Source organism: Biomphalaria glabrata, chromosome 11, assembly GCF_947242115.1.
Source record: "Biomphalaria glabrata chromosome 11, xgBioGlab47.1, whole genome shotgun sequence".
Classification (NCBI taxonomy): Eukaryota; Metazoa; Mollusca; class Gastropoda; family Planorbidae; genus Biomphalaria; species Biomphalaria glabrata.
In genome coordinates, this window is record NC_074721.1 from 32,232,735 (window position 1) to 32,245,849 (window position 13,115).

The 13,115-nt window shown below is 36.0% G+C and overlaps 1 protein-coding gene across 1 annotated transcript in view; it reads right to left on the reverse strand.

Annotated features, from left to right (window-relative positions):
* Nucleotides 1–4,710: 4,710 nt before the first annotated feature.
* Nucleotides 4,711–13,115, reverse strand: part of LOC106053763 (major facilitator superfamily domain-containing protein 6-like) — a 32,382-nt gene continuing 23,977 nt past the window's right edge. Inside the window, exons 12-15 of the mRNA XM_056004654.1 lie at nucleotides 12,963–13,101; nucleotides 11,833–11,892; nucleotides 11,458–11,507; nucleotides 4,711–9,098 (exon numbers count right to left, since the gene is read on the reverse strand). Of these exons, the coding sequence (XP_055860629.1) occupies nucleotides 8,994–9,098; nucleotides 11,458–11,507; nucleotides 11,833–11,892; nucleotides 12,963–13,101 (354 nt within the window). The 3' untranslated portion in view covers nucleotides 4,711–8,993. The remainder of the gene's footprint in view (nucleotides 9,099–11,457; nucleotides 11,508–11,832; nucleotides 11,893–12,962; nucleotides 13,102–13,115) is intronic.

Sequence of the window (13,115 nt, forward strand, 5' to 3'; positions counted from 1 at the left end):
TTGGTCACAGATAGTGCGCACCTTCTTTCTGCACTATCTTGATGGCGGTGCGCATGGCAAACTCATAACAATATATTAGTCTATATTGGCTAAGAAAATAAGTTATAAAACTTTACATTTATAGATTTAAGTCACAAATTGATTTGTGCACACTTACCTCTGAAAACTCTTCGATGACAATTGAGTTTCCATTCATCATTTGGTGTAAAAGTGGTGATTAAAATCTTTAGTGATGGCTTCTTTATATAGTAAACTATTTCACCGGAAGTCATTCTACCAACACTACCTTGCAAACAAGGACGCCTCAGTGTACAGGACTTATTTAATTGAATAATATAGGCGTGGTGCGCACAGTTGGAAGTATATATATATACTTTGAATAAACACACATTATTGTATTTAAAGTTACTAGTCGCTATTTTGCAGGGCCGGCCTTAGGTGACCGCAGTGGGCTCCGCACTTATGCCACCGCAGTGGGCCCCGCACTTTCATAGGACCCGCGCTAATTCTTAGTGTATAAATTATTAAATTAAACCATTGTTTAACTTATAACAAATTTCCCGCGGCCTCCTGTGATTTAACAGGAGCTCCTGGAAATCTCCTGAAATTGCAAAATATACGAATAAGTCCTGGAAATATCCGGAAACAACCATCGCGCCAAAACGTCCAGCTTCGGGGTCAGAAGTGACTTAATTAAAATTTGTCAATTTTCTTAGAATAGCAGACGATACAACCTCTAGCCCTCTAAGATGAATTGCAAGACTATTAGATTTAGGATTCAGTTAGAGATTAAAAAAGGAAATATCTGTTTCTTTAAATTCTTTTTTTTTTTTATTTTTAGCGGCCCCCCGAAAGGGGAAAAGACTCCATTAGTTTTGTGTGAAATGTCTGTCCATCTTTCCCCTTTAGATCTCGTAAACTAGAAAAGAGAGTGAAAATCTGACACCATAATATTTAATTAAAAAGTAGGTTTTCATATTATCGCGTGAACTGCAGCGGTTCAGCATGGCCATAGGACACTTAACTAAAGGATTTTTTTTTCTTTACGCAAATGTTTTTTTTTTTTTTTGTTTTTTTTAGGATTTTAATAAGAGATTGACCCTTTACAAAACAATTAGATCAATTAGATATATATTCAGTATAAGACATCAGTTAGGCCAAGTTCACATTTAACTTCACATTCACTTTCACCTATCCTTTGGTCTGCTGGACCGTTGGGGCACCACACTAGATCTGTCAACCTTCTTTCTCCATTCTTCTCTGTCATTTGTCTTTGATAGAATTTAATTCTTATGTTCTTTCTGAAAATATTGAGACCTGCATTTTTACCTGCCTGGGTGGACCGCTTCAGGGGCCGATTTGGAGTTTTTGTTTCCACACAAGCTGTCTTTGTAACCTAGTTAAAAATAGGTGTATAATTTTGACAGTTCCGTGTATCGTATATAGGCCTAATTCGACCCAAATAATATTTGTCTTGCTCCGCCACTGGTCATGGGCCCTGGCGCAACTAGCCTTTTGGCGCCACAAGTATAAGTGGAGAGTACCTCTCATATATTTATTTTCCTACACGCCTTTTCCCAAATTTTTCTTATTCTCAGAATTGGTCTATTGTAAAAATAAAATCGGGCTAATAACTCACTTTAAATACACAATATACTCAAGAAATATTAATCAAGTAATCACAACTAATCTCCAATAAGGATCAATAAAGAAGTCTTTGTCTAGACCAGTGGTCTTCAACGGGGGCGCTATGCCCCCCCCCCCTTGGAGAGCGTTTTCGAGATTTTGGGGGGCGCTGGGCACAAAAGGGGGTGCTGGGTATGAAGGGGGAAAGAGGAAATTAAGGGTGCATAAACAAAAAACAATTAAAATTCTTCAAAATTAAAGCAGAAAAAGTAAATATAGACAAATTATACTTAGCTGGCTTCTAATTTAAGAACAGAAACAACGTTAGAAATTTGAGTTCGGGAATTCCATTTTCTAGTTTTAAATTCTTACTTTTTTGCCTTAAGGGTATCTAGTGACCTTAGATCTAGAACGCATAAACGTTTATGATTTGATAAACAAAGTAGGTAATGCGCCTTTTAGATTATAGTTTATTTTATCTACATATGTTAATATATTGATATGTAAATGTTAATTGCAAAAAAACGTTAAAGCTAACATTCAAATAGAATAATTTAACGTTTTTTTAAACAAAAAAACATTGATAAAGTTTTGTTACGAAAACTCGCTGGTATGTAATGGAATATTACTAAGAGTTTTAGTGAATTGTCACTAGATAAAAAGTATATTCTATTTTGAATGACGGCATTTTCAGATTAGGTTATGAAACCAAGTCGGCTTCACGAACATATAGCAATATCCAAAAATAATTTAAGAATATTCATGAACAATTATAAAAATCTACTATTAAAACAATATTAAAAACAAAAAAAAAAAAACGGCAAAGCAGGATATGTTTTAGTGGCTTCTTAGAAAAATGCATAGCTTTTTTTAAAGTCTTTTGATATTGTTTGAAAATTGATTGAAACTAAATTTATTTAAAAAAAACAAAAAAAAAAACAAAACAACATATGTATAACATATATATGAAAAAACTTTTTTTTGTAAGTTATGAAATATAATTTCAAAATTGTCCAGTTATGTAGCTTATGACGACATATAGGGAACCATCAGTGGTTGTACACTACAATGGCTTCATAAGTAATGTAGAATAAAGAACAGATCTATTCACTATTCACCTTGTGAGTTATGATACACAAGAAAAGTTTAGCCCGCAACTTCATTTCTATTTGAATCTAATTTTAAAAATTGTAAATAAAATACAAACCCATGCCGAAAATAGTCTCATCTTTCAACAGTTTTGTGAAACAAATGATGAAAATGATGTTAGACTCTTGTTGTAAACTGAAGTTCGATGGATTTCTAAAGGGGTTTGTTAAGCTCTTAAATACAATTTGGATTTTTTTTTTTTTTTGAGAAATAGGAAGATTTAACGGTTGGCGATGCCTTAAAGTAGGCTAAAAATATTGTTTAACATGGTAGGCATCTAACGCAAATGAATAAAACGAGCCTCAGACTGCTTGGAAAGAAATGTACTTTCATTGAATATATCATTTTTTTCTTTTATCGAGATATAACTTGTTTGTTGACAAATGAATTACTGCCTAAGGACACCGATATCTCTGCAATTCACAAAACAATGCTCTATGAAGAAATTACAATTCGCTTCTAAAATTAATATATATATATATATATATATATATATATATATATATATATATATATATATATATATATACACAAATGACAATTATTAAACATCTGATATTAAAATTGAGCTGCAGGAAAAAAATAGATTTACAGAATTATGTCTTCAGTAAAAAAAAAAGAATATAAACATAGTAGGCACACAGTGACGTAGCTAGGGTGAGGGGGGATAGAAAATTTGAAAATCTCTCCGGGCCCCCAAATGAGTGTTTTTTTAAATTAATTTAATTAAATATAACGCACAATACAGGGTCCCAAATGATGAAAAATTTTTAAATACGCTCCTGGAGACACAGCACAGATTTGGCTGCATTTAAATGTTTCAGTAAAATTCCAAAACTGTGGTCGAAAATGGAATTATGTTTTAACTTTTCTATCAGCATACATGGTTCACCTAGATTTAGTGCGTAACAAACTTAATGAATAAGCAAAGAAATAGACTGGATGTAGCCACTAGAGGAGACCTTCGCCTTGCTTTGGCTAATTTAAAGCTTGAAATTTCTAATATTGTCAGACTGCAGGAGGCACGAGGTACCCATTATCTTAATTTCTTTTTGTAGTGAATTCAGAAATAATAATGTTTATATTAAAAAATAAAACTAAATTTACAATTAAACCTAAAAACAGTTGGCCCTAATATTCAAAAAATGTAAAAGGGGACTATTCTTAGGATTTGAAAGAAAGTCATGACAATGGAATTAATTTTTGTGTGTAATCACTGAAGTTATTTGACATAATTTTTGTATAATGATAATATTGGCTGTTTTAGCCTTTGATTCCAAATATTACGACTGAGTGTTTCACATAACTACGTAAACCCAGTTGCGACCTGCATATTTTCCCGAATTTAGTGCAGACAAAGCCGTTGTCTGCTGGCGGTCTATTTAAGTTTTCTTTCCGTCTTTGACTTCAATAATGGCTTTTCTTTGAGTCTCAAATGTTTGTCCCGCAGCTTTTGTGAGAACTCTTCAACTGTCTCTCTCAGGGGCCTCTGCTGCCAGGCACTTTACACTATGCCAGTGAGGGCGAAATGGCGCCTGAGTGGATCTTTATAGCGCTTACAGGGAGCACCTCTGTAACTCCGTCCTACTCATAGAAGATCGCCTTTGGCATGGGGTCGTCTCCCATGCGGGATAAGTGTTATTGACAACATAAAAATTAATAACTAGACATTTTGTTCAAATTTGCTTTCTCACGCTTCTTTATAAGTGTTATTCTTAGAGGGGGGCGCTGGCGGAATTAAAAAAAAATACTAAAAGGGGGCGTTAGGCAAAAAAAAAAAGTTTGAAGACCACTGGTCTAGACCATGCCTAGACATATTACGCACAACAGCAGATTTTCTGGAGCCTCTCACTCTCACAGTGAAATGGAGTTTGATGAGAATGATTGATGAGAATTTATCTGAGAGAATATGAAAGGAAAACGAAACTCTAGAACAACATTGAAGAATATCTAATGTATTTGTATACTTCTACTTACAATAATGCAATGTTACACAATGTACACTATTATATGTACTAAATGCTTCATTGTATCAACTCTAACTAACAAAGTCTCAATGTACAATAGACAATGCGTCTAGGGCCAGGCTTTTCTGTATTAGCATATAAAGATCGATGATATTTTTTGCTTTTAGCTTTTTGTGCACACTATTTGACCCAATGTGATACAAGGTTACCAAAGTGGATGTAAAGCTATCAAGATAATGAAATGTTACCTACGTCGCAGGGTTCATTTTCAAACATAAGGGGATATTAAATTGGAAATGGGGAAGGGTGCACGTTTTTTTTTTTGGAGGGGCCCCAAAATATTCTGTATGTCAAGGCAAAATGAATTGTTAAAAATGAAGATAATTTTTTTTTATTAAGGCTAACTTTAAATTGAATTTATGTGTACTGTTGTAGCTAAGATATTTCTTTAGCTTTTTACAAATCTTATCTTTTCTTATATAATACAGACGTTACTTCAAAAAAGAAGATGATTAAGTCCTACGCGTCATGCATATTACCAAATGACCTAAATTCTGCCAAGTCACTGGTTTTCCTGGCTAGCTCAGGGAACCCATTCCATGCTCTAATAGTGCTAGGGAAGAAGGAGTATTTGTACACATTTGTAGTAGCATATGGAACGAATATCGTGCCTTTATCTTTGTGTCTTTCTGATTATTTTATTAAATTTTATTTTTGTATTTGAAGATTATGGTTCAGTGTTTTATGTATGATTGCTACTTTACTTATAAGTCTTCTATCCTGAAAGCTGTCTAAATTTAGTGATTTTTACTAAAGATGTTACTCTAGTGACAGTCTAGTCAAATGTGAATATTCGTCTGTTATGAATCTCACTGATCTATTTTGTGTCTGTTCCAGTTTCTTAATGTTTTCTTGAGTTGAGGGGGTCCCAAACAGAGGATGCATATTCTATTATTGGCCTAACCAATTTTATATCACTCTGTCTGGTACAATTTCTGTACACGTTATGTCTCCCACACCCATTTTCGGATCAGGTTGAAACTTTACACAATTGTTTGTTGTACCTAACGAAACAGGGACCAATCAAAAAATTATTTATCTATTGTAAATCAATTCTTTTGTTTGGTATCGAAAAGGAGAAATAAATACTACTTATTGAGAGATGTAACTATATAGGTGGAGTTATTTCCCTTATTATGTTTATATCCCATCTCGGATCACGTTTAAATTATGCATAATCATTCATAGTCGATGACAATACACGAATCAACAAAAATATTAACAAATTAGCTAATCAAACAGTGGAAATTAATTAATTTTGTTTTATATGTTTTACTTTTAAAGGGAGCTTATTGAGATGTATTGAGATGAATGACAGTAATTTTTTAGTACTTCTTCATAGAAAAGCTTTTTTTTTTAAAAAAAAAAAACGATTTTAAAAAATATTTAGCTTGTTTTAAGAGTAAGAATGTTCACGTATGAAAAACACTTGGTTTCATTTTGTCACATTGGGTCAAACATGTGCATTTAACAATCGTACAATCCAAGCAGTCAAAATAAAAATAACAAATTTGAAATATAGATATTGTCACAGCACTTCATTAACAGAGTTGTAAACACAAACAGAAGACTAGTGTACACCATGGTTTTATATGGGCTTAATTTAAAATATTGAAATGGGGGTCTTTATGACTCAGAGTCATCATATTTCATGAAAATTTGCATGGGCTGCTCAGAATAATAATTTTTACTGTCATCATTTTAGGACACAGTTATGAAATTTAAAACATCTTTGCAACGATAAACCAATCTTCATCAAACATGAACTGAAATGTAAACCTAAATGCTTTACCAAAAACTAAAAGTTTTCTAATTCAATTTTTTTTTAAAGATAATATTTTACTTGAAAATACATAGGAGGTTTATGAGTCTAATAGATTTTAGAAATATTTCAATGTATTCAGCACTGGGATATATAGGATTCCATGATACCACAGCTTGGTTTATTTAACTAATTATAACGATCTGATATAAACTTTTCACATGTAAATTATGAGTGAGTCTGGTGTGAATGTACATTTTTTTTAATAGTTAGAATGTTTCGTTTGATGTAATACGAAAATTGTAAAACAAATTTCCTTACGGACAATAGAGATTATTATTATTATTATTATTATTATCTTAATTGTCATTATCCTAAATGACTATAGCATACCAATATGTTTGCCCCACACATCACTGACATGGTAGACATACAGTCCAAGAATATAACAGAACCACCTTATAGTAGAACCTGACACCAACGTAACTATAAATAAATAATAAATCGGTTGTATTATATAGGCATATTAGCAAGTCAAACATTCTCATCACATGATCACAGTAGGGTGCAAACAAGCAGGGGCGGACTGGCTATATGGGCATTCGGGCAAATGCCCGGTGGGCCGGTACCCAAATGGGATGGTAGGGCACCTAAAGGGCCTCATGGATTGAGGTCTTATAATATTATCTTATAAAAGTGACTTTTCGTGTTCAAATAATCTGTTATAGTGTACTACTACTTTTATCTAACACATTTTGTTTTCGAACTAATGTACTAGCCTACATCCGTAGACAAGAATCGCGGTGGCTGAGTGGTAAAGCGCCTGGCTTTCGAATCCTAGTGTGATTGTGGTTTTTAATTTCGGGATCCATCTAGTTCTAATAGGTACCTGACATTGGTTGAGGGAAAAAGTGAAGACAGTTGGTCGTTTTCGGCATAATGATAGGGCATACTCCACAGTCCATAGATCGCAATAAACTTACATACATACTTGTAGGTTTCATTCGTTTATCTTATATTATGAATATATACAATTTAAGGGCCGGATAGTAAAGAAATGCCCGGGCCGATTTAGACACCCAGTCCACCCCTGCGAAAAACAATGTATCGCTAATTACCAAAAGTTACTGAGACGTCCTTTTTACATATTAATTTTTAATCCCTTGATTACCAAAGAGTAGAGATGAACACTGTGCCTCACTTTTCTTTTTTGCATATATTTACATTTGTATTTTCCTGGTATCTGATACCCAGCATTTAACAGTAACATTTACTCTCAAATCTAAATTATTTTTTTTCTCCATCAACTAGTAATAGCGCAGTAACTGCTACAACAATGAACTATAACAAAAAATATAAATAAAGCAAATCCCATTGTCTATGTAAAAATATAAATAGCTTTGACTTGTCTTAATATCTTTCATCGAAAAAAAAAGGATGGAAATTATGGACTATTGGCTTTATTCTTAAAAGCAATAAATCAGAATTTTTCCATGCTATAGAGTACAAGTAGGCGCTGTGGCTAAGCGGTAAAGCGGTGGTCCCGGGTTCAAATCCTGGTGAAGTCTAGGATTTTTAATTTCACGATCTTTGAGGGTTAGGTAAAGCGGTGGTCCCGGGTTTAAATCCTGGTGAAGTCTAGGATTTTTAATTTCACGATCTTTGAGGGCCTCTGAGTTCCCCAGCTCCAATGGGTACCTTAGTTGAAATTAGGTGGGGAAAAGAATGGCGGCTGGTCGTTGTGCTGGCCACATGACACCCTCGTTAACCGTGACCTTTACATTATCTGCCCTATAGATCGCAAGATCTGAAAGGGGAACTTTAATTTCATAAATTACATTTAAATGCGTGTCCCGATGAGATTTGTTAGTTTTTGACATTCAAACATTATAATATTTGTAAATTTCAGATGCTCCCTGAAAATAGTAACCTTTTACTCTTCAAACCCTATTAAATTCTTAATAAGCTGATTTAAACTTGCAAACTTTTATACCATCTCTAGTACATTACCTAGTGCTTTCTCTGATAGAATGATATAGATTTGTTTCATTTTTTTTTAAACATCAATGAAGTCTCATTCTGAGTCTGGTAAGCTACTAGGCAAGGATCTCTACCTTTCAACTGACACATGACAATATCGCGCAGTTATCAATGATTACAAATCATTGAATTCAATCTAGAATTATTTGTTTGGATTGGAGACATCTCACAAAGTGATACTACTTCCAGTTCTATGGATAAAATACGTTAAATGTATCCATCCAGTTGATATACAAATATTATCAACTCAACAAAGTCATTATACCAGTTAACAAAAACAGTATACATACGATTTTGCAGGCATTACAATAAATGGAATATAGTATACAAAATAGATATATACTACTAACAAATTCAACTCTAAAGTCGGAGGTAAGAAGCATGGAACATCATGGGCCGTAATCCTGATCATAGCTGTTCTTGGGTTGTTGTTGATAGATGTGTGTGGGCAGACGAGGGGGCTCAAACATGGTTATCCGGTCTCCTTCGTAACCCTGGCAGCAGACGAACAAAATGGGATAAATGAAGTTTATAAAAAAAAAAATGGAAATAGATAATAATAATTTGCTGAGATTTTAGAGCATGATGTTTGAAAATGCTTCAGTTGTGCAACCTTGCAAACAAAGATTTCGAGTTTTAATATATTCAAATTAAAGACGTTTTTAAACTGCTTATAGCAATACTTTTGTGTAGCCATGAAGGCGTTAATGAAAATATAGCCTATTTTATAAATGTAAAAGAAAGCAATAGTCTTCATATTTTTAGAAGTTGAAAATACTATTTAGTATGTGCAGGCCCCCTGTATCGAACAGACACTCGACCACTTATAATATTTAGCTCCTCCTTCGTGGTCGAAGATGAGTACATTTTCTTTGAACATGACTGTAAAGTCTAATCCTTTGAAAGCCCGGCCGCATAAGTGGCATGGGTGGGTTTGGTCAGTTGCAGATAGGCCTGCTTCTTATCTCAGCTTTGTGTTGGTTCGGCGCTCTTTCATGCTGGCCACTCTTCTTGCTTCAAATCTCGATACTTCGAGACTCATAGCTTTACGCCACGAGGAGCGATCGAGAGCTAGTGCTTCCCAGCCGTGAATGTCAATGTCGAACACCTTGAAGTAGCTCTTAAGGGTTTCTTTATGGCGCTTGTATTGACTTCCTTGAGAGCAGTTCCCTTCACACAGCTCCCTTTACATAAGACGTTTGGGAAGGCGATTGTCTGGCATGCGGACTACGTGTCCCACCCATCGAAATGGGGAACTTTTTACTGTGGCATGGATACATATTAGACAACTGTAGGATTTCAGTATCTGGTATGTGGTCAGAACATTCAGCTTATGAATTTTCCTTAGGCAGTGTAGTTGGAAGGAGTTAAGCTTTTTGATGTGGCGGGAATATAAGGTCCAGAACTCTGAAGGTAGCACTACAGTACTGTAGACTTTCAGTTTTTATGATTACTGAGTCCTCTCTGTTGCCACCTTTTTTTGTAGGTTGTGACAGAACGTCACATACGGTTTGCTAACATATTCTCCAACAGAAGGAATCACGATTCCCATGGGTAACAATACAATAAAGGCCGAAACGAGGAAAACGCAAATTGGGTCTTATCTTATAAAATATAAAGGTTATTTTTAAAAAGAAGATGATTACGTCCTAAGCGTTATGCATTTAGTCATGCATGTTGGTTGACTTAAATTCTGCCAAGCCATTGGTTTTTTTGGCTTCTCGGTCTACCCATTCCATGCTCTAATAGCACTAAAGACAAATTTGTCCTAGCATATGGAACAAGGAATGTGCCTTTATCTTTTTGTCTTTCTGAGTATTTTAATAAATTTTGTTTTTGTATATGAAGACTATGGTTCAATGCTTTTATGTATAATTGCTACTTTACTTTTGCGTCTTCGCTCCTGAAGGGTTCCTAAATTTAGTGTAACTTGGTGCATCTTCATGGAGTACCTTAGGAGTCCTATGCTCCTGGACAGTCTGCACTTGGAACAGGATAAATCGTTCACCAACATATCGTTCACCCGACAATTCGTTCAACTAGCTATCGTTCAATCTTCAAAGACAACTTGTTCACTGACAATGGGTTCATGAGAAATAGTTCCCACGACAAACGATTTGTTTGAGAACCATTTCTCGTGGAACCGTCTGCACTGCCTTAAACCCTTCCCAGTGTCTAATACAAGGTGACCAGAGCCAAAGGTAGACACGAAGGGAGAGGTTCAGGAGTCTACAATGCAACCAATAACGAGCCGAATCCTTAAAACACTATACAAACTACAAAGAAACTTAAATTGTATTCGTTTTTAAAAGGGAGGTAATAGCAGGTAGTAAAAAGTAGCTTTTTTTTCCGCTACAAATTGACCTCCTCTGAAACAGAATCAGGGCCGATCTTAGCAGAGGCAAACTAGGCAGCCGCCTAGGGCCTCCGATTGGTGGGGGCCTCGCACAGGACTCAAAACAGTTTTTTAGAGAAGAAATTGCAAAACTCATAATATCAGTTGTTGTTGGAATGGTGACCCGACATTTTGTCAGGGTACTTGTTGGAATACAATAGGTTTTTAATAAATTGCGTAATTTTTTTTTCGCTGTATATTTTGTTTTTTTCTATTTCATTTGGTGCCACCGAATTCACTTCGCCTAGGGCCTCCAATCATCTAAGGCTGGCACTGACAGAATGCCCAAAACGATATGTTGATAGTAAACATTCAGTTACAACTTTTGTATTGAAATAAAGAATATATTGAGTAGTCCTTTATAAGGTCATTAGTTATGTTCTTCGATAAAAGAAGTTTTATTTATGTCATGCATAATGAACTCTAAAAGATAAAACCTATACTAGGTAAACCCTTACTTGATGTAGAGGATTTTCCTCCTGTCGTCTGCTGGATGTTCTTAACTGACCTATAAAACAAAAAAAAATGTGTTGTGTACATTAGATTACATTATTAGATAAAAGCTTTTAACTAGGGAACCAAAACAACTTATTTAGAGATACATTTGGGTTGGGAACCAGGGGGAAAAAACGAAGGAACTAGTTCAAGAAATCATGAGAAAGAGACACTCTTTAAAGGAAAAAAATACAGAGCAAGAAAGCTGACTTTCACTCCTCCTTTTATTCAAGGATCAATGAAAAAAGTTAAATGTTAAAATATTCGAAACAAACTGTGAGGAGCTTAAAATAAATATGGTGATAATTACAAATAAAGTTAACCCTTTCTCTGCTTACCGTCTCTTTGTCCTTGAACAGCAAATGAAGAGCCATTATCATTGGTCACTGACCCATATTCTAAGAAAGAAAATCGACACATTCAAATTTTAATATCTGTTTGTAAAGCTGTGAACTTTAAAAATAAATACTAACAGGAGAAGTTATTTCCAGTATAACCTGAATGAAGACATCTGAAGCTGTAACTTAAGCCATTATGCAGTTGAACAGTAATCGCACGTCCAGCCCAAACTTCAAAAATAGAAGGCTGGGCCTCGCAACAGGAGGCTGGGCATCACAATAGGAGGCTGGGCCTCGCAACAGGAGGCTGGGCCCTTACAACAGGAGGCTGGGCCTCACAACAGGAGCCTGGTCGTCACAACAGGAGGCTGGGCATCACAACAGGAAGTTGGGCCTCACAACAGGAGACTGAGCCTCGCAACAGGAGGATGGGCCTCACAACAGGAGGCTGGGCCTCACAACAGGAGCCTGGACGTCACAACAGGAGGCTGGGCATCACAACAGGAGGCTGGGTCTCACAACAGGAGGCTGGGCCTCACACCAGGAGTCTGGGCATCACACCAGGAGTCTGGGCCTCGCAACAGGAGGCTGGGTCTCACAACAGGAGGCTGGGTCTCACACCAGGAGTCTGGGCCTCACACCAGGAGTCTGGGCCTCACAACAGGAGGCTGGGTCTCACACCAGGAGTCTGGGCCTCACACCAGGAGTCTGGGCCTCGCAACAGGAGGCTGGGTCTCACAACAGGAGGCTGGGCCTCACACCAGGAGTCTGGGCCTCGCAACAGGAGGTTTGAGCTAGGATGCGAAAATCTGAAGAAACGTCTGGAAACTTACACAATGTTCAAGTTTCTCATTTCTCATCCTATCAGTTATTAGTCAAATTAGCTTGCATTGTAGACCATCTCACTTGGCTAGTAATGGTCAATACTGGTTTAGTGCGCTACATATAAGAGTATCTAGGGCTCTAGGCACGCAGTTTAGCATCGGCATTTGGCAACATTTTTAAGCCCCATTACGGAAACCCCCTAAAACCACCACAGCTTATTATATAAACGTCATAATTTATAAGTGAGGTATAAAATAGGCTATAGTGAGAAGTGAAAATGACTAAGATATTTTTTTAATGATTACCTTGCTTGACATCTTTGGCAAGCCGAGTGTTGGACAAATTCCTGGCCATGCCCGAGGGGACACCGTGTGGTGCCAGGTGGGCTGTGTCCTCGAAGAGCTCGTGAGGAACTTTGCCACCATGAGAAAACTTACCGCGCTTCTGGAATGGTTAAA